General features: G+C 42.3%; 1 protein-coding gene across 1 annotated transcript; it reads right to left on the minus strand.

Moving 5' to 3' along the window:
* Positions 1 to 1,655: 1,655 nt before the first annotated feature.
* On the minus strand, positions 1,656 to 16,774 carry LOC115388667 (uncharacterized). The gene is made up of 11 exons (XM_030091894.1): positions 16,650 to 16,774; positions 14,377 to 14,566; positions 14,222 to 14,313; positions 13,888 to 14,120; positions 13,168 to 13,404; positions 13,015 to 13,089; positions 12,693 to 12,909; positions 9,472 to 9,680; positions 8,078 to 8,150; positions 4,665 to 4,782; positions 1,656 to 3,280 (listed from the first exon to the last, which is right to left on the minus strand). Exons 1-11 carry the CDS (start codon positions 16,663 to 16,665, stop codon positions 3,085 to 3,087), a joined length of 1,656 nt encoding a protein of 551 aa, XP_029947754.1. The 5' UTR covers positions 16,666 to 16,774; the 3' UTR covers positions 1,656 to 3,084.
* Between the last annotated feature and the right edge of the window lie 5,989 nt (positions 16,775 to 22,763).

Consider the following 22,763-nt stretch of genomic DNA (forward strand, 5'->3'; position numbering starts at 1 on the left):
TCAATTTATAAAGGGGCTAACATTTCATCTGTGAACACTCCACTGAGTGGCCGCGTAACAGGATGCCATAATCCATCAATAAAAGTGTATTGATATTGTCAAATGTTAATATGTCATCCATAAACCCCGGGGTCCTCTCCGCGGCGCGTCCTGCGCCGTGCTGTTGTTCAGCATCGACCCGGGTCCCCCTCTGAACGCTCGCCGCTGTAAAACGTTGCATGCCGTGACAGAGCGGAGCATTAATCAAAGCCGGTTTGAAGTGTGAGGGCGCGAGTGGCTTTCTCTTTTTTTTTTTTTTTCTTCCTGCTGGAGAACTGTTTAGCACAACAGGGCGACGCGACAACAGGGTCCCACTCTCCGGTGTAATGGTACCAAAAGGAGGTCATAAATAATGGATTCAAGATCACTTACACCTCATGAAGCAGGGAGAGAGTGTGTGTGTGTGTGTGTTATGGATTTGCCTCTTTTGGGCAGCACTTGTGAAGGAAAACAAGGCCTCTCGGAGAGCGCTTCAGAGGAGCGTAATGCGCTGCAAAACAACAGTTTAGATACAAAAGGATGAAAACTATTTTGAGTCCTTTCAAGTGGGGACATAAGCAAGATAGTTGCTCTACTAAGTGTTCAAATTCACCACTTACATCTGCATAAAATAAATATGGATATCAAATGAAAGCCTGTTTGCGAGATATGCAAATGTATGTTAATAAAATTACAATCCCGTGTCCATGAACTTTTTTATTTATTCACATCGCAGCTCAGCAACTGGACATAATTACATTTTAATGCATTTGAAATGTAACTGTCCACTATCAAGGCCCGATTAATTGAAAATATATTTATTCAGCTCTCCCTCCACTCTCGTGCGGAGTTGTTTGCACACTACAATTGAAGAGGTGTTCTTATATTCTGAGAATCGGGCTGGCATGCATGCGGCAGCTCTCTGTTATTACCTTTTTAGATGACAGCAAATAATGTGATAACCTCTTGTTGTAACTTTGTGTCCTTGTGTCAGCGCTGCAGCTGCCTGTCTTCATGCTGCCCCTCAGTGGCAACACGGCAACACAACCTGAGAGCCAGTGAACTCGCCCTCCTGTGAACCGACTCACCTCCAAACACGTCGCCAAAGTTTGGGATTTCACCACAAAATGCGAGGATAAGAATCCCAATAATTGCCAATGTGCCAATGCAGCCAGAGATAAATAGCACGGAGCAGGAGGAGATGATCAGATCTCACTCCATATCTTAATGGGATCCTCTCACACGCCATTCCCATTAATGACCAATCCCCCAATTATGTAAATCAGAGATCGGTCACTAACAGTGAGAACTTGAAGTTGCTCACATAAACACCAACAGTGTCACATTGCTGAGAGCGCTAATTGGCCGCTACTTTTCATATAATTGCTGCGGCTGGGGTCACATCCTTGGCTGACCTCTCCTTTAAGTATTGTTTTTCAGCACACAAACAGTTAATAGAGCAATTAAGATGGCGCTCACAAGCACCACTTGTATGGGGGGGAGGGGTGGGGCTGGGGGAGTGGGGGGGGGGGGGTCATTTGGAAAAACTGGGATGCGCAGGACACTGCTTCTGTTCTGGCGAGTGTGTAAAAGTAGTGGATTCATACTGAACAGTTTCACACACACACACACACACACTCAGTACAAAACCTTTATTCTCTTCAACCTCGCACTCCAGATACATTTCAGTGTCACTCTGACGACAACAGGTTCAATAAACGATGATTCAAACTTAACACAGAGAAATTTAGCCCACAATTACAAACAGAAAGGAAAGAAACATCGTCATACATCTCAATCCATATATTGCTGCAGTCACTTCTACAAAAGTTAGCGAGCTAACCTCCTTGCCCCAGCCTGTTCATTATTGCAATCCCAATTTTTACCACCAGGTGGCGTAGTGAGTCACTCCAGCACCAGCATGCACAAAATGCCCAGTAAGGTTGTGCGATTTTGCATTATTCACAGTATAATTTTTTATTAATTAGATCACACTGTGTCACTCTCTTAAACTAATGCCCTAGAGCAAAATATCTCTATGATACGATGGATGGAAGTAATTTCACCTGAGGTGACCAGTGGCTTCACAAGTTGGAAAAAAAAATAGCCTTTTATGCATTTTGGTCAAAAACCACTTCGGCCATCAGTTCACTGAGGTGTTGATGAGACAACTTCATGATTAATTTGTAGCAAAACTGAATGATAAATGTGTGAAATAAATGTGCCATAACGTGGTTTAAATCTACCAAAAATGTAGCTGAAATCACGATATCAGTTCTTCATTTGTTTTTTCAGTGTTGAATGAAGATAGAGAAGGAGCTGATCTGAGGATCCATCATAAATGTTTAAGCAAACTGTGCACAATAGCTATGTTACACTTATGTAACTAAAAAACGTAGAAGAATAGAAAAAGCACCAAATATATTGCTCATAAAATTAAGCAATCTGACATCATTTATTAAAAAAGAAGCAAACTTATGACTCATGAGAGCATCAATCCAACAATTCCTTATGTTTATTAGAGTTTGTATGACTTTGTGAATGAAGTTTTGAGATTTGGACACAACAGTGCTGAGTTTCATATTTTCAGAATCAACTTGTCATAAAACTATGATGACATGAAATACTGTAAAATACTACTTTTGCTTGTCAGCTGATGTAGAAACAGATTAAATTGTAAACACAATGATGTCTGAACAACTTCCACTAGTGAACGTCTAAAACCGCCTGAGTGAAGACAGACTGGAGGCTACAGTGACTCACTACTTCCCCCTACAGCACACATGTGACATTACATAAGGCTAACGCACTGTGCTTTAAGGACACTTCAGTTTTTTTTTACCAGCATTCAGAGTGAAAAAAAAAAAGAATAGAAACATTGAGTAAATGAAACAGGTTTAAAAGTACAGTATGTTTTTTCTTACGTCCAATAAAATGAGATACAGTGATGACGTCCAGCACACACCTCACTACTAAAGACCAAAAATTAATCAATCCCACTGTGAATGTGTGAAAAGACTAATCCCCGGAGAGTGAAGAAGTTTCTCATCTCTTCATCGAGCCCTTCTACCACAGACTTTGCCCACCCTCTATGACTAAGTTATGCCCTGTCATGTAGTCGGAGGCGTCAGATGCCAAGTAGACCACTGCAGCTTGCAGGTCTGTCACTTGAGCCAGTCTACCAGCAGGGATATCTGACAGCCAGCGCTGCACCAGAGGCCTCAGACTCTCCGAGTGGATGAGAGGGGTGTCAACAATCCCCCTGGAAACAGAGACACACACACAAAGTGAGAGTGAGAGAGAGAGAAAGGAAGAAAAAAAAAAGAGAGAGAGAGCGAATGGAATCAGAAGGCATCACAGTTCAGAGCCAGGAGTGACAGCCTGGTCTCAGAGCCACCTCTTTGGTGACAAAAATAAACCCAATTATCCTTTGAAGAAAGGGCACGGCGTGCCACCTCTGATGATATTTACTGTGGGACTTCTCAGGAAGAGCCCACGGGCGCGAGGGGACGTCTGGCATCCTTTTTCGCTCGTAGCCTTCGGTTCACTTCTTCTTCTACTTCTTCACGCGGACTGGAACGCGCTCTTTGAAGCTGAGGTTGTGTTTAGGTGGAATAAACACGTCAACAGGACTTCTGACTCCTCACGCGGTCGGCGTGACAGTGACTAAACGCCAACGAGTCCCGAATCATTGTCCGACGCGTCCCGCCGCCTTGATACGGAATCCCAACATTTGGCTAAATTAGCACTTCCAAGGAGCGTGTGACACCTTGGTTAACATATTCCACCTCAATTATATTTCTCTTCAGCCGCCCTGTTATCTGGAACCTTTCCTGGCAATCAGAGGTACTGTTTTCCCTCAGCCAATTTTCTAGATAATGCAGCTTATCACCGCTGCGGCTAAAGTTGCCAATGGAATCAGGCTCCAGTCAACCTCACGGGCGCTAATTGTGTCCCCCTTTTTTTATGCATATTTACAGACTGTCACTTCAAAGAAATCAGCGGCCCATTGAGACGCCCGGTTAGCGCAGGAGAGAGAGAGAGAGAGAGAGAGAGAGAGAGAATTGCTTCTTTGCAAATTAAAATTAGCAAACAAGCTGCCGATAAATAAAGCGGCGCTCGGTGCGTGTCTCTCTGCGTGAGGGCTTTGTTCTGGGGCTGTGACCGGGCCCGGCTCGCCCGGCGCCGCCGCCGCTCGGATTTGACTCGGGGAAGGCTGCGGCTGAGGGATGCTCCACTTAACACACCAAAACCCTCCATCACACAGAAAGCCCCTCTCCTCTTTTCTTCCCAGCGCTCGGCTTCACAGACAAATAGACACAAACAAGGCGCTTTTGTTGCGCCGACACTCGCAGTGAGGTTGCAAATTTGATTCCCTAATTGAACGGAACAATTAGAGCAAGTGTTTGGTTGATTCATCCCTCAAGACGTCATCTAATTAAGCACTGATGCATTGTTTGAGGACTTAAATTAGTGCATCGTTTCTCAAATGGGGCTCTCCATAATGAAAGCAAACACACTAATCAGCAGCTCCTTTTGCAGCGCGGCCATCAGGACCGTGTTCCGGAGAGCGAGGGGGGGGGGGGGGGGGGGGGGGGGGGGGGGGGGGGGGGGGAAAGGAGCCTCGGGCTCAGGTCCACACTCACGGTGAGATGCAGTTGACTCGCACTCCTCGGTCGATCCACTCGGTGCCCAGCGTCTGAGTCAGCTTGACCACGCCGGCTTTGGAGGTGTTGTAGGAAAGCTGCTTCTGCGGATGAGGAACTGCCGAGAAGAGCAAACAACACGAGGATTATTGTTTTAAAGTTCCACTTTTGGGCATTAGGCGGCAGTAGAGAGACCGCTGGGCTCTGTGGTCACTTTGTTAGTTAACACGTATGAATAGCTCCAGTCTTGGATGTATTTACTATTTGGATTCCGTTTAAACGACGATGCTTCATATGTTGCAGACAGTATGTGAAGTGTTAATGCTCTCATTGAATTCAGTGTTTCACAACAGCAAACACTTTTCCCTGACAGAATGAGTTTGCTCACCTCCCTCACATGAAACTTCTAAGAGCTTTGATCAGATATCAAGCAAACCTTTTTAGCTGTTTAGAACAATTAGATCTGGCACCTTCACAAGGTCAGATCCTCATTGATGGAAGTCCAGACGCGATGACTGGATTACAAATTTGAAAACTTAGTATGAAAGAGACATTTTTGTCACTTTTCTTAAAATGAAATTTATCTGGAGCCTCAACAACCTTTAGAATGAAAATGACACATGATGTTGTAAAGTTGCTCCATGTCTAGAGAAACTGTCTCATGTTGAATTGAAGTTCCAGAACAGTAACTTTTAATTGGATTTTTCACTATTTTTGTAGGTGTGTTTTGTGGTTTCTATTTTTATTTTATTTTATTTTATTTTGCGGTTTAAGTAATTTCAGGAATGTATTTCAAAAAATAATTTTCTTTATTGTGGCTATTTACCTTTTTTTTTAAAGCTGTTATTTTTGTCATTTGGGATGTTTTTCTTTTAAATATTTTTGCAATTCTGCCTTTTTTTAAATGCTCGATTTAAAAGACTGCACAAGTGGAAGGTTAGTTTTCTTGCTTTAAACATCTAAATGTTACCAGATCCAGATGAAAACCTGGCGATCGGCTGCGGAAGGGTTTTTTTACATGAGACACTGAACCCTAAATGTCCTTGATTGGCCGCCGCTACCACTGGGATGTGTGAATAATCAATAACACCGTGCAAAACATGTTGAAAATGCTCTAACGAGTACAACGTCCTGACTGCCTTTTCTTCCATCAGCTTATTTAAATAATTCTAACTAAAATATTGCGGAGCGTACCTTTAAAGAGGACTAAGAGCTTATATGCTTCATATCATGCGGTTCCTTGTGGATCTGCATAAAAGCGCTTCCATTAGCTGCTGAGGACTCTGCGGATGAAGCCATGTAAAATTAATTGCTTATAATGTCCAGTTATGCTCTGTCCTCGGCAACAAAGGCGGGGAGCCATTTGTTTGCCTTGACCATCACAGATGCTGCACACTGCATGGGATGCCGGGACAGGGGCTCATTTTCCGCCGCTTGATTAATCATCGCGACGAAGGCTCCAAGTTACATACAACTTTAGCAGTTAACCTCGTCACCCGCCGATCCGACTGCCAAATGGCTTCAGTGTGAGGCCGGGATGATGAATACCGGCCAGCTGCGGCGAGCCAGAGACCCCGTCCTGGGGAGAAAATGCCGGCGCATCCCCACGTAGGAGAAATAAAGCACCGGGTCGAGGCAGAAAAGTTGGATGAAGAAATAACACGTAAAAAGAGGGTGGGACGGCGGGGAGCCGGGAGGAGGGCAGGGCGGGAGGGGGCTTGAGAGCGGGATTGTGCGGGGAGTGTGGCGAGATAGCGGAGCAAGGTAAAGGCTGGGATGGGCCGGGCTGGATAAGGCGAGGCTAGGACCTCAGAGGAGCAGGCGAGGAGGAGCAGAGCCCAGGGCTTACACGCAGATTGAAGGTGAAATCCGACTTATCAGGACAGGAAACACAGCTCAAAACGCCTAACAGCACTAATCCTCGCTCAAGACCTGATGATACGGCCCCAAAATACCATTCAGAAAATGCCTTCATCCTTTAAATAAACCTGCATTGATGTTTTTCGCCGTCTTAAAGAGCAGTAATCCCCAGAGAAGGGAAAAGGAGGTAAAAGGAGAGCATTCTCCAAAGCCCTCTTTAACATTCACCCTGCTACTTATTGCCCATTTCAGGCGGGAGAAAACATGCTCTTTATCAGGCGCGCCTTTACATTCGGAATTCTTCTGAGCAGATAAGGAGTTCAAATGATGCTCTGTTTTCCCAGAATGGTGCTGCTGGGCGTAATGTACATTACTATGCGGCGCGGATCTGCAGGTATGAGCGCGAGAGTCCCAAATCCCTCAGTAAGGTCAGCGTGCAGCCAGAAAAGCCATATCAACTTAGAGTGTCTTTGAGCTGCTGGCCATCAAAAAAAATAGGTGTTGATGGTCAAAAGTGTGTGAATGTGTGTGTGTGTGTGTGTGTGTGTGTGTGTGTGAGAGAGAGAGAGAGCGGGCCCACAAACGCAGGCGTTCTCTCCCAGCAGATGGACAAAAAGCTGTCATTGTGCATTTTAATTGGACATTTACGGCCGCTTTTTGGGCTTCCACTTGGCGAGAACAGGTCCCATCTGATTACACATTATGACAATATTATAACAGATGTCCAGACCAATAAAGTAAATTCCTGAAGGACTGAACGTAATGTGAGTAATTGATCATTTTCTTTATGCCGGCCTCTATTTACCAGCATGCTCCTGTTTTACAGATTGCCCCTGCAGTCGGGACCGGGGCCCATATGGCAGCGGCGCTTTACTGGCGATTTGACTACGCTGCTGATGAAGTGTTGCTGCTCCTCTGGAGGAACCTGTTGGAGGCAGGAACATTACAGCACAGAGTTTACTGGCTTCTTTTTTTTTTTTTTTTCCTCTCTTTCTTTTCTAAACTCTGAAAGTGTCTTCCGCCGTTCAAACGAGGCCGCTGGCACAGGCTGCGGTTTCGCCGCTGCACAGGAACCCTCCCCTCCCAAGTTGGACCTCAGGTTGCCTTCCACATCCTCCAGACTGCTCCGCAGAGAGGGGATGTTTATTATGATGCAAAACCGGCTCGGCAAGACGCAATCACAACACTTTTGTGTTTCCTGCCGTGCTTACTGCATGCAGGGGTGGATGCATCTGCACCAAACTGGTTAAGTGGGGGTGGGGGGGGGGGGGGGGAGTTGCATAGAGGAGAAAAGCTGCCTAATCCGGTTCACCTTAAGTTCCTCACAAACACAGGGAGGAAAAAGAGGTAGTATCTGTCCCGACGATTAAAAAACTATTTAACACTCCCCCACACAGCCGTACAGAACAGATGTATTTAACTCAGCCGTGGTCCTCCCCCCTCCCTCCCTCCCCCGGCCCGGCCCGGCTCGGCTCTCCACGCCGAATGGAGAGATTAAAAGCAGACATGGAGGGGCTCTGGAGAGAAACCGGGGGAATAGAATCATCACTCACCTATTAGACTGGCCATGGAGGCCGTGTTGATAATCTTGCCGTATCCTTGCTTCAACATCACTCGACCTGCAGCCTAAGGCGAGGATTCACGCCGGGAGAAGAGACACATTAAACACCTGATTATTGAAGCTGCAGCACAGATCAACACAAAAACACTTCACCGTACACTGCTTTTTTTTTCTCTCTCTCTCTCCCCCAGCATGCTGCGGGATGTACTGTACATGTCTGACAGATGATTTCAGACTAAATTTAGATCCTACGGAGGAGACGGAGCTGGTCCGACCGCCAGTAATTAGGTCAATTCTAACTAGTTTGGACAGAAATAGACTGCCGAAGGAAGACGTGATCAGGAATCAATTTAGTCTCTTCAGCGTATTTTCACCCTCGTGTTTCACTCAAACAGAAATATATAAGGCTGGTTAAAAAGAAAACCTCTTTTTTATGTTTAACATAGCATGCATAATAAAGAATCATTTAAAATCAGAAAAACTCAATATTTTAGCCATGTGGCCCTGCATCATTGGCAATTATGGTGCGCGAGCGAGAGTGTGTGTATGTGTGTATGTGTGTGTGTGTGTGTGTATGTGTGTGTGTGCACTTCTCAGTTGATATCTCAGACGAAGCGATGGAGGCACGGCTGACAAAACGCTCCCGCTCTCTCAGCTGCAGAAACAATTAAAAGCCCAGTAATTCAGCCCAAAATGAGCCGTCATAAAAGCGGGAAGTGGGAGTCAGGTTTATTGGCTCGTGAATACGTTCAGCTCGGTGGAAGATTTTTACAGGATGATATGGTTCTGTGTCAATATTTGCTTCTTCAGGTGGTAAAAAAGGACCTCTTTTTAAAATTCTCCATAATAATTGGGTTAATAAACCTCAGTTTTGTTTTTTAATAATAAGATCTATAAGTGGATCCTTCATTTTATAGATTTTCTACATTATATTGTTGTAATTAATTATTTTTCCAATCAAGTACATACTGAAATATTTCACACTTTATTGACTGTAATAAAAACAATGTATTTTAAGGAAGCACTGCTTATGTTTTTCACATCCCTTTAGGAAGAAAACCTTCAATATTTAAATGATTTTTTTGGGCATAAACTGCTTGTTATTTCAGTTACAAAATTAATATTTAGGTGAAATCAGTGAGGCACAAAATTCACAGGGATTTATCTGAGCAGAACTTACATTTTATATGTTTTTTTTTTCTTTCATTAAAAATAAAATTGACTTTTTTCTCCTATTATTTTAAAAATTATCTGTTGTGCTAACAGTTCAATGTAATCCCAGTTTACTAATTGGAGTGGATCTGCAGGAGTAGATGCTCTTTTTGTCCTGTGTTTGTGAAGACGTGCAGCCCCTCGGCATGCGGCTGCAGTGCGTCTCCCTCGCACCTGGCAGCACAGGAAGGTTCCCCTCAGGTTGACGCTGAAGGTCCGGTCCCACTCCTCCAGGCTGGTGTCTTCGCTGGCCGAGTTCATGTTGACGCCGGCGTTGTTGCAGGCGATGTGGACGCCCCCCCACTTGGAGACGATGCCGTCGATCATCCGCTGCACGTCGTCGGGTTCGCTGATGTCGGCTTTGAGCGCCGTGGAAGTGATGCCTGGGATTTAATTTAAAAATATATAACTATATTTCAGTGCCTGCATACCAGAAAACAGGAAAGCTCATATTTCCAAAGGTAAAGAAATTTAAAACGTGTTGAATTTCCTGGATTGATCACTGGCTCAGAGGAAAAACTTGGACTTTTTATCTTTTATTAGGCTGCCATCTGCTGGTCAGATCTAGCAACTGCTTCCAAACTTCGTGGTTTCTATCAGTTTATTAGAGAATCTGATCAGTCTGCTGTTACTTAATCAGCTTAAAATGACAAATTAATGGTTTTTTTTCTAATGAATACTGCCAAAGCAGTGTCTATTCTGCTTCCGTCGGTTGCTTTGATGTCATTTTCGAATAGAAATATTTTATCAGTTATAACACCGAACAAATGGTGGAAAATGTTTCTGTAATAACAGAAATTAGTACTAAAAGAAATTGATAGCTGTAAAAAATAAATACATGTTTGGTGAAAGAACGAGTTTCTTTGGACTGGAATGTTGGTTTGTTGCATTTAAATGTTTCCACACAAAAACAACTGGTGAGATTAAGACATTTTCTTCACCTTGAGTGACAAATAATTGACTTATCAGTATTTCAACTGTGTAAATTCTCTGCCCAGGACTAGTGTTTTAAACAAACCAAAACAATATGAACACGTGATCAGTAAAATATTAACTGTATTTTCAGAACTACTTACAGAACATGATGTGCACAGAACAAACACATTGGGACTGAAAAAGCAGGTCATTGATTTCAAATAAATTCTGCAGGAAGTAGCCGGGGTCAGCACAGTGGAGGAAGACTTCCTCCTACAGTTTGTTCTCTTATTTACATTTTTAAACTCACTTATAATTACATTTTCTTACTTTATTGTGAAAGGATTAGTTAGAATTGTTTTATTTTAAAAAGCAATAATTAAAAGTTTTAGGACAAATAATGCCCAAAACAAAGTAAAATCTTCATCTTGTGATTTCATTCCAAATCAAGTCCAGACTGAACCTGAGCCAGTTATAGAGCAGTGCTTCCCCCTGGTGGCCAACAGCGGTATCACAGGTGGGTTGTGAGAGATTATTTACAATACATGTATATCTTTCATTCATTTTTCAATTTTGTATTCAGGCTAAATATCACTGCAGATATACACAGGTACATAATTTTTTTAGAACACAATTAAAAGGGACATCTAATGTGCTTAAATCCTGTCATTTTTCATTTATCAGACCCATATTCACCGTTTGGTCTTGAAGTCGTTTTTCCATTGAAAGGTATTGCTCCCTTCAATCACATTCACTGAAGGAAATGTATTAAACCAAGAGGAACATGCAGCTTCACGTATTTACAGTTTTTGTTCCTGATGTCTGGAGTGAAAACTGAGAACTTAAAGACTCGTTACTGTTTTATAATCATCTGTTGGTACTTCATTTCTTTCTTGTGTTTTTAGGTGTCACATAAACGTGGATGAGATACTGACGAAGTTTATAGACTTCAGCTTTCTACATATTGACATTGGATTCTATAACATTTCACTCATGAAGGACGGAACAGCACAAACTATTTCATTAAAAGATGTGCAGGTCATTTTTTTACTACTCATTGCCATTATTACACAATTTATACTGAATTGTTCTGCGTACAGAAAAATGTTTCAGGGAAATTCATATTAGTTTGGTATTTTCATCAGGTTTGAGGTTTGACTCATATTCTCCACTGGTGGGTAGGTAATTGAACGGACAAAAAGTATATAATGTTAGAAAAAAATGTAGAATTGTCCATTCAGACTCCTAAAACGTTGGTTAAGTAGAGATCCAAGCGGCCGGTGGAGCGGGGCGCAGGTGGCAGGAGCGCTTGTTTCGTTCGCCTACACCGTCAGCAGCGTGTGGTGTGGCATTATTTCACTTCCGCATTGGCGGAAGCGCTCGTTTCCATACCCGCGCATTCCAGGTGGGCAGTGTTGAAGAAACCAGTTTATTAAAAATAATCGTTGCCTACCTGTTGTGTTGTTTGGAATGCGCCTTGAATGCGCGGGTGTGGAAACGAGCGCTCCCGTCAATGCGGAAGTGAATTAACACCGCACCGCCCGCGGCTGGCAGTGTGGACGGACAAAACAAGCTCTCCCACCACCTGCGCCCCGCGCCACCAGCCGCTACTCCGAGTTATTTCATATTAATCCATAAAAACACATCTCATCGTGTTTAAAAAAGGTTGAAGGTACAAAAATATAGAGATTTAGGTTTCATTTAAAAAGGGCACATTTCTCTATACTAGGGCTGAAAGATATATCGTTATATCAATATCGCGATATGAACATTCAGGACATTAGTTTCTCAAAATCAACGATATCAAGATTTCCCCTGCTTGCCCTGCATGTAAGCTCACCCATGCACAGTTAAGGCCAGCCAACCACAAACCTCGTTTACTGGTTGACAGCTGATGGCAGAGGGCGGTTGCAGAATCTGCACAAACAAGTTTGGTGGTAGTGGCAGTGAGTTCTCATAAATAAAACTGCATTTTTTTAAATCCTTTTGTATTATGTTTTTAGTTTTCTGAAAAATGCTTAACTTTCACTGAATCCATTGTAATATATCGTATCGATATCGAGATATCTGGCATGGATATCGAGATATGCAATTTTTCCCATATTGTTCAGCCCTACTCTATACATATCTCCACTTCCTTGTTAAACATGGTTCTCTGTTGTTCTGGTACGATCTAAGTGACTAATGCAGGCTTAAACTGCGCCCTGCTTTCATTCAGTGAATTCAAAAAAAGTTGAATGTTTTTCTTGATTTGGGTCATAACTTGTTTTTGAGGGCGATGGCATGTACAAATGATCCAAACTGGTGAAATAACTGAAGTTCTGACAGAAAGTTGCATGTTGTAACATTTACCAGAGCAAAGGGAACAGAATAGATTCAAAATCAGTTCTTTGAATTTGCCCCAGATTAAACCATTGAAGCCATGTGAACGCTAAGAGACGTAAAAGCGTTGTTGGGCGAGCGTCGGAGAACACCGTTACCTTTCAGACGCAGCTCCTCTGCGACCTGCTGGGCTCGCTCCTGATCCAGGTCCACCACGGCCACTTTGGCTCCGGCTTCGCCCAGAGCGTGAGCGAACGCTCGGCCGATTCCCTGACCTGCGCCCGTCACGTAGGCCACCTTCCCATCGAGACGCATCCGATCCAGGATGGAGCAGCCCCTGACGCCTCGGAAAACCTCGTCATCTGTTATTTTACCCTAAAAGATAAAAAAAAAAAAAAAAAAAAAAAAAACACAGAACAAGCAGGCATGAGCGAAAAGCACTCAGGCCTTCAGATGTCGCCGAGTTCATTCAAACTGCACCTTCAGGCGTGAGCACTCGGATGCTGGCGACGCCCGGCGGATCAGACTGAGTCCATCTCGCAGAGGGACGATCACCTTTCAACAGAAGAGCAGTTCGGTTAGCATAGACCCAGAGGAATGCAGCTCAAACTGCGCCTGGAGTGTTGGACCTACCTGCTCCACCCGAGGGTCGTCTGCGACCACCTGGTTGAACTCCCGCAGAGCCAGCCCGTTGTCGTCCGCGGTGTCTTTCAGGTAGACCTTGGCCTTGTACAGAGAGTTGTCCACACACAGGAAGCCGTGCAGTCTCAGCAGGTTGCTGTCCAGGATGAAGTTGTAGTAGTTGATGTAATTCGTCTTGTCCGCGTCGATGAAGACCATGTCGAACTGCTCACCGGCGGCGGCTAGCTCCTGGAAGGGAGCGGGGAGGGTGTCAGAGGGGGGGCGGGCACCCCTCAGGTCCTCCACTTATTGATGGAAAAAATCAATGCTGAGAAAATTCATCTTTTTTGGGGGGAGAATTAAAGGGAACTCTCCAAGCAGAGTTCATTGCTCCACAGAGACTCATACTGAAGCTACAGTTCAGCCCTCTGGTGAGAATCAACACACTCATCGAATTTGTGACAGCTGACTTGTCATTTGTCCTCCGTCTCCACAAGACATTATAATTCGACCACTTAAATTGGATTAAACCTATGGAAGCCAGGAAACCGCGGATTGCATTGTGAGTAAGTGTGTGTCTTGTTTGGTGTTTCGGCCCAACACTGTGGAAATCTGGGTCTGTTTAAATGATGAGAAGCTGTGATTCAGTTCAATAAACACAGCCTGGTATTGGTAGGTAATTTCCTAAATGTCCTGCACACATCACAGGCTCTGCTGTGACGGGCGCCTCACCTTCAGGGTGTCCATGGCGGATCCAGTCTTGACTACAATCTTCTTGCCGTGTGGAGACTTGTCGAAAACGGGCTGGGCGAACTCTTTGAGGTACGGCTCCAGCTCGCAGGCCACCAGCCGGCCGTCCTCGGGAAGCCCCTCGGCCATGGACAGCGCGCCGTAACCCGTGAACATGCCGATCTCCAGCACACGCTTGGCCCGGCTCAAGTGGACGAGCATCTTCAGGGTCTGACCTGTCAGAACACACACACACGCACGCACACACACACACAGCCAGAGGAGGTCGTAACAGGGCTCAGTGGATACACCGCCACTGATAAACACGTTCACACACCTTCCACGTGTCCAGTGATACACTCCTTTGGAAGCCTGAACATGGTCTTTCCGTCTTTGTGCACCTGGTCCCAGTCATGAGTCACAGTTTTCCTACAGATCAGACTCGAGGTTAGATTTGAAAAAGCTTTACATTGACGGATTGTGAAGACACACCTGTACAGCTCCGCCAGCGGCTCGCTCTCCCGCGCGCTCATCTTCCCCAGGTAGTCGTCCAGGCCTCGGGTCATGTCCAGAGCCTTCTGCAGGAGGCTCGACAGCTCCTCGGGGACATTCTCACATGTGGCGGCGATGTTCCTCGCTTTGGTCAGAAGATCTGAGACTATTTCCACCGGTGTGTCAGGAACTGGGGGAAAAACATGTCAAACACTTTGTCATTCTTCATTCATCTGTTTTCTAACATCAGGCCCATGGACCAAATCTGGCCTGCAAGAGGCACCAATCCGGCCAATGGATATTCAACACAACACTGAGAGCCAAACGAGCATTAGTCTCAAAGCCAACATGCTAAACTCTGCAAAGTATCAATTATAGATGATTTACTGTATATGAGATCATGATAATTTTCTGTACAAATTTGGTTTAAGAAAAAAGTTATGTCACTTGAGAAGAAACGAGGGTCAGAGGTCAAGGGGAAACCTCTTCCCAGAATGTTCTCTTCATTTCAGTTTTTTATGATTTCCTATGAAAAATGTAAAATTTCACTATCAATTATTTAGCTGAAACACACATTTTGATGAGTGGATTTATTGCATAATTTAGACCAAATTATATAATGAACTTTGATGCAAAGCTATAAATGTAACAACAGTTGTAGACTGAACATATCTAAAGATCTGGAGGATTTATTCCCTTTAGTGCCTTTGGAGCCCAGCAGTTGTTCAGAGGTGGAGGACCTGGGGCTGGGTGGGGGGTTTGAGGTGGTGCAAAGTGATTTGAGCTATGCGAGGGGCGGGGGGGGGTCATCCCACAATTCCAACACCCTTACTTTATGCAAAGATTGAAAAAGAACCAAAAGAATGTTCAAACTACTGTTAAATTACATATTTTGTATAAACTGTTGCTTCAAAAGTACTGTGTCAAACTGTATCCACTCTATTAAAAGGCACTGTGTATATCTAGAAATCCACATCATTTAACCTGTATGTACAATATATCTGTTCACTTTATCCACATAATAAGTTCCTAAAAACTGACACTGTCCTCAAACTAATGTGAAGTAGGAATAAACATATGATTATTGATCCAAAATGGCCAAAGCCAGCAGCAACTTATGATTTAAAAGAGAGTAAAGGACATTCTCCAAATTGGATTCAAACAAGAGTAAAAAATACTTACTTGAAATAAAAACTCTACATAATGTAAATAGTACTTAATGACAGCATTTCAAGTATTTGTAATTGTTGACTTTCACCTTTATCTGTGTGTTACAAATAGAAAAAAGAGTTGGTTGTGTTCTTTATTGGAATATCCAAACAAATGGTAAATGGACTACACTTATGATCAAATCAAATGATGGCATCTTTAAGGGAGATCCAACACTCTGAATGAGATTTGCAGCCTTTAAACTCCATCTGGAGATTCCCTTTCAAAACACCTTACAGACAGACCCACATACTTGTTTAATGCTCAAGGACACTAAAGTCGACTAACTTTACTCAGTAACCAACACTACTCTAACCAGGCAACTGCAATAGATTCTTGAAACCACACCTGGATTTTGGAAGAGAGATCCACACCACATGCTTTTTAACTTTTAAACCTGACCAGGAATGTTTAACCTGTAAAACAGGACTAGGTTGACTAAAACGTTGACATGAAGCCAGTTTAACTAAACTCATAAAACTAGACAATCTTTAATCACACCTGCACTCTCTTTACTTGACTCTGTCTTCATTTCAGACAATGGATCTTTCATTGAAACTTTTTTTTTTTATATAATGTTAATACAAGACCTCGCCTCTTTTAAGATGTATACAGCAAGACTGTTAAAACTAAACCTGCATTATTTGGGTCTAACAGGTGAATTTCTCAAAGAATTTGCTAAAAACACGCAATTCCGCAACTAAAGCAGCATATTAAGGGTTAAACAGTTTTATCTGAACAGTCATTCATATTTTCGCAGGATAGCAAAGATTTATTTTTTTTATTTTTGCATAGAAGATTTCACACAGAACAACACCACAAAGTGATTTACAAAGAATAAAAAGTAATCCTCAGAATAAAAACGACGCAAAAAAAAAAAAAAACGCAAAATGCTCGCAGTTAAGAATGCGCCATGTGTTTCATGAATGCGTGCGTGCGCAGCGCGTGCAGCGTGTGTGTGTGTCCTGCTCCAGGAGAAGCAGCGGGGACACGCGGTGAGGACGCCCAGCAGACGCGCCTCTGCCGCGGCCGCTGCGCTCCGGAGCCCCCCTCTCGGTCTTTACCTTTGTCGGCGGACATGCTGGGGAACGTGGCGGGCCCCGGAGCTCTGCAGGGCGGGAGGAAAGTCGCTGAGGAGTCGGTGAAGAAGTTATATCACCCAGCGTGTCAGCGAGTCGCCTCCGCAGAGGGAAGGACAGAAAGTGGGCGTGGCCGAGAGGAGCGTCCCGCCGGGTGGGGCACGTGCGGGACTCTCGTCCTTTTTCGTAACGCACGCGCGTTATCAAACAGCGTGTCGTAACTCTTCGGAGGGGAGCCTCAGGGTGCCGATCAGGGACCCTAGGATTTTATGTAAAGCCTAGTTTCAGCTCCATGATTATAAAACGTAACTTTTAAAAAATGAAAAAGACCACATGTTTTTTATTTCTCAATTAAAACTTTTACTTTCACTTTTACATCCTTGTTGCAGTGGAATCCCAAAAACTCAGTCAACCTCACAGTGGCTAACTGATCATTATAAACTTGACAAAATTCAAAATACTGTTAGGTGGTACTTGTGGCATACTTTTTTTTGAATAAATATCATATTTTTTTTATTTGATGGCCTGCTCCTGGACTTCACATGTACAAATAACTTTTTTTCAGTTTGTTTTTATTGAGGCACATCTGTCATTTCATATACACATTTATAGAAAATGACAAGGAATAGACCAACTACTGAAGGAAAAGAAAGCACCAACAATAAACAACCACCCCCACCCCCCCTCCCCTTGAAACAAAATTAAATGTATCTCTTGTTCACAAAACGGAAATAAAACATTATTCTAATAAAAATTTGGCTGTCAAGAAAGGTGCAATATTTCAGTAAATCACTATTGGCATTCAGGTTTGTCAACATCTAACTAGTTTTCTTCTCTTACTCTACGGGATCTTTTCAGTTGTGCTATATGATAGCAGTTAATTCATCCAGTGTCTTTGTTGGAAAAAAAAAGTTTTATTTATGAAGGTAGTGATAATACTGAACCAGATTTGTGGATGATAGGTTGGATTGTTGTTTTATGTATTTACATAAAACATGCTTATGTATTAAAGCGTGAAAAGTTAACTTTTCAATCAGAAGAATAAATGTATAACTTATACCTACAACGTTTTTACAGCATGAAGCATGTTTATTTTATTTTATTTTATTTGTTTTGAAATCTTTGTATTGAGATTATGTCCTAGCTTTTGAGCATATTCCACTGCTTTGTTCTATGACTTATTTTATTAGCATTTTTAATCTAACTTCATTTAATACATGTGTATGCAGATTTGTTTTTACATCACTGAGAAAAGTGCTGTTTTATTTTGAAAATTGTCATTACAATTATTTTTATATGCAGTGCATCTGAAGAGACTCACTAAAGGTTTCTGCTTGCATCTTTTTGAGCTATGAATATTTTCAGAACGGGATTGTATTTTCTTCAGTCTTCTTTTGTTGTCCTTAAACCAAGAAATTATATAGTTATTAGTGTTTCTAGATTATTATGTAGCCTTTTTTTCTGGTGGTTGGACAGATTTCCAGTGAATCAACACTGCATGTTGTGCTGTGCATCTGATGGCTGCATTTTTCCAACACAAATGGTGGAGAATGTTTTGAAGATGTCCGACCAGAATGGTGCACGTTCGACGCTCCAACTGGAGTGGCTTCATCCTGGTGACAGCAGAGGAGAGTCTTACCTGACCTGGGGAATGTCTCTGCATGTTTGACATTCTAAATTATTAGAAAAGTTGAGTGGTCTGTCAGCCAAACAGAAGCTATGAAGCTAGATGTTAAGTCAAAACATTTCACCTAAAAAGCAAGATTTAAGTTGATATTAATATCTTCATCATGTATCATCAAGGATATTTTTCTTTATTTTGACAGAAATTGTTCTCTTTGTTTGTTATCATATAGGGTTTTGTAGAAAACTGTTTCTTGTGATAATCTTTGATAAATCAAAATGTACTACCCGGTCATTTAAGACAAAAATGAACATTTCCAAAAAAACAGTTTGGAAAACGAACTTTTTCCTACTGAAAAACTGTCAGCAACTTTGACCGTACAGCGTTCAAACTACCAACATTCAACAGTTTACGGAACGCAACCATTTTATTTTTTTTTAACTCAGTATTGGGATATGAAATATTAAGTCACTGGCTTTTAAAGGGTAAAATTCCTGAAACTATTTCAGTTTGGTTCTTTTTCAGTAGGAAAACAACCAAAGCTTTATTGTCATTAACAGCACAGCACAGTACAGTGTGATGAGATGGCATCTGATGAGTAGGAGCATCGGACTGCAGCAAACCAAGTTACTCTTAATAAGTAATTAGCTATATTTACTAGTTACTTATTCTCCCTTACTAAACTGGTTCCACATGTCAGGAGCCTGAGATTATGTTTAGAATAGAGGATAATGTTAGGTTTAGAATAAGAATCAAGACTAATGTTAAGCTTCGAATAATGGCTGGTTACGATGTGTTTATTGAGAGAGGGACAGGGAGTATAGAGGTTAGACAAATAGTGCGAGGGAGTCAGAGCCAAGGAGAGGCAGCCAGAACAGGCTTGCCTGTAAGCTCCAACTCCCCCGACAGAGGAGAGAAGAGTGAGAGGATGCTTTTTATTTGTTCTGTTCCTATTGTTTGTTAACACTGGTCTGTGTTGTTCTTATGAGTTTTAGGATGCAATTTTGAGTCTCAACCTCCAGAAGAAGATGGTCCAGGGAGGCCCGAACCAGCCCTCACTGTTAGCTTTACTAAAGAGAAAGGTCTTAAGCCAATTAAGCCTTGAAAGCAGAGACCATGTCAGCCAGTGACAGAAGGAGGTCCTGCAGACCTGTTTAATGTGGGAGTTAAAGAATAAGGGCCTGGTCAAAGGTCACTCCCAGGTTCCTCACAGTGTTACAGGGGGTTAAAGTCAGAATGAAATAAATGGACACTTGACAGAATAAATTACAAACAGGAAATGCTTCATTATTTCTAAATTATTCGAACATTGGTGTGTGATAATATGAGACAAGACACCAATCAAATGTGATTTGTAACTGAATATAGTATTTCTACATTTGTAAAGGAATAATAAATCACAATAGATCGATCTCAATAGATGTCTGTTTCCATTTAAAAACTGCCTTTGAATGAACAGCCCATAATTGCTTAGTTTTTTTTCTTTGTTTTTATATTGTGTTTTATACACTCAACAAAGATATAAATGCAACACTTTTGTTTTTGCTTCCATTTTTCATGAGATGGACTTAAAGATCTAAAATTCATTCCAGATACACAATATTACCATTTCTTTCAAACATTGTTCACAAATCTGTCTAAATGTGTGACAGTGAGCACTTCTGCTTTGCTGAGATAATCCGTCCCACCTCACAGGTGTGCCACATCAAGATGCTCCTCAGACACCATGACTAGTGCACAGGTGAGCCTTAGACTGTCCACAATAAAAGGCCACCCTGAAATGTGCTTTTTTTTTTTTTTTTTTGCTTTCTTGGGGGTCTGGGGACTCAGAACCAGTCAGTATCTGGTGTGACCACCGTTTGCCTCATGCAGTGCAACACATCTTCTTCGCATAGAGTTTATCAGATTGTCAGTTGTGGCCTGTGGAATGTTGGTCCACTCGTCTTCCAAGGCTGTGCCAAGTTGAAGAGAACACCTCTCCAACGTGCCAGACGCCATCGAATGTGAGCATTTGCCCACTCAAGTCTGTTACGGCGACGATCTATAGTCAGGTTAAAGGTGCTGTAGGCATGATTACACATCTCCGCCATCTTGCTTAGGGTTACCTAAGTAAGATGGCGATTTGACCCATCTAAGATGGCGATTTGAAACCCAGCACAGCCAATCCTGTCCTGTTTTCTCTGACATCACGCCCTTACACAAGGGGCGACGAACGCCCCTCGACCAATCAAGGTTAGAGCCTCGGGGCTCTTCTGATTGGTCAAAGATACCTGGAGCTGTCGAGATTCCTTTTCAGCTCAGAACAGAGACAGATGGAAACGCTGCGCCCTCGCAGTAGTGCAATTATGCTACACTCCTAAAGGATTATCAATGGATACTCTAACATTTAATCCAAAGAAAACATAGAAAAATTAGCATTGACTAGCAAAATCCTGCCTACAGCACCTTTAAGACCCCGATGAGGATGACGAACATGCAGTTGAGCTTCCCTGAGACGGTTTCTGACAGTTTGTGCAGAAATTCTTTGGTTATGCAAACCAATAGTTTCAGCAGCCGTCTGAGTGGCTGGTCTCAGATGATCTTGGAGGTGAACCTGCTGGATGTGGAGGTCCTGGGCTGGTGTGGTTACACGTGGTCTGCGGCTGTGAGGCCGGTCGGATGTACCGCCATATTCTCTGAAACGCCTTTGGAGACGGCTTATGGTGGAGAAATGAACATTCAATGCACGAGCAACAGATCTGGTTGACATTCCTGCTGTCAGCATGCCAATTGCACGCTCCCTCAATGCTTGCGACATCTGTAGCATTTTGCTGTGAGACAAACCTGCACATTTCAGAGTGGCCTTCTATTGTGGGCAGTCTAACACCTGTGCACTAATCATGGTGTCTGATGAGCATCTTGATGTGGCACACCTGTGAGGTGGGATGGATTATCTCAGCAATGCAGAAGTGCTCACTATCAAACATTTAGAGAGATTTGTGAACAACATTTGAAAGAAATGGTAATATTGTTTATCTGGAATGAATTTTAGATCTTTGAGTCCACCTCATGAAAAATGGGAGCAAAAAACAAATGTGTTGCGCTTATAGACATTTTAATCCCATATCACAGCAAATTTTCCAGTGTTGAATTAACTCTGAAAGTGTTAAAGAGTGGTCTCTATGTACACTTTTGTAGTGTTAAAATCTCAACACTGACCAGTGTTAATTTTCTAATGCTGACACTCTGTAGAGTTATATTAATATTCCTCTCTGTTGACCAGTCTTCCTATTTAACTCTATACAGTGTTAATTCTTAGAATGAACACTTTAAAGTGTATATTTTAACACTTACATGTAACACTACAACAGTGTATATATGAGACCACTCTTAACACTTTCAGAGTTAATTCAACACTGGAAAATTTGTTGTGTACTTTGTACTACAGCAAAAAAAAAATAAAAAAAATAAAATAATAATAATAATAATAATTTCAAAGGTTGGTATAGTACTATTCTACTGCTCAGTCCCACTCAAGATGGAATTGGGCTGTACTACATCTGGCCCCTGAACTAAAATGTGTGCGACACCCCTGTCTTAGAATACAAACTGTAATTGTACTTGTCAAGTTCTCTGAAGTTTATGCTGATTCGGACTTGAACAGAACATTTTCTTCACCGGAGTGTTACACAGTTCTTTAGATTCCTTTAGTATTCTTTTAGTTTTCTTTAGAAATCTTTAGGCTTCTGTTGGTTCTGTAGTGGATTTTACCAGGTTTCCTTTGTAAGCTGTTAGCCAGTTTCTTACTAGTTTGTAGTTCTTAGAGTCCTCAGTCGGTTCTCAGGTGAAAAGCCTTTAGAAGGAAAAACAAAATGTAGCCCAATTACTCCTAGTAGTGTTTAAGTCTTTTACAAAGTTAATTCAAAGTAATAGAGAACTAATAATGATTTGGCCATAAAGAACCAAGTATTTTTAGCAAAGGTAGATTTTAAATATTGAACTTATTCAACACAGAGGTAGCAAACAAATGCAGTAATAAATCAAATGCTTTTCCTCACAACATGCTCTTACAGTTCCTTTATGGTGACTTTTTAACTTAAACTTCATCCACATTTTAAATAATTATTAATTCTTGTTTAAATCTAATGAACAACACAAATTTTGCACTTCTATGGATAAAAAGCACATTAAACTTAAAGTTGGCGCTCACCTGGTTGATGTCCCCCGTGATTAGTTCCACCTGGTCTCTCTCCTCCTGGGGGATGGGAGGTGGAGCCAGCTCACGCCTCGCTTTGACAAAGCAGTACTTTTACCTATGAAACAATTAACTGAAAACAAGAGTGATTCACTAAATGTTAAAACATTTTGTCAATTAAAAGCTGGAGCACTGTATTAAAGTAGAAGCCGCTTTCATAAATTGACATATGTGCAGTTAATTGCCCTCTCTTGAGCTTTTTTGACTTGACTGTAAAGTTAGACTGAGAAAGTTAAACTTT

This window comes from Salarias fasciatus, chromosome 5 (genome assembly GCF_902148845.1).
Source record: "Salarias fasciatus chromosome 5, fSalaFa1.1, whole genome shotgun sequence".
NCBI classification, from domain to species: Eukaryota; Metazoa; Chordata; class Actinopteri; order Blenniiformes; family Blenniidae; genus Salarias; species Salarias fasciatus.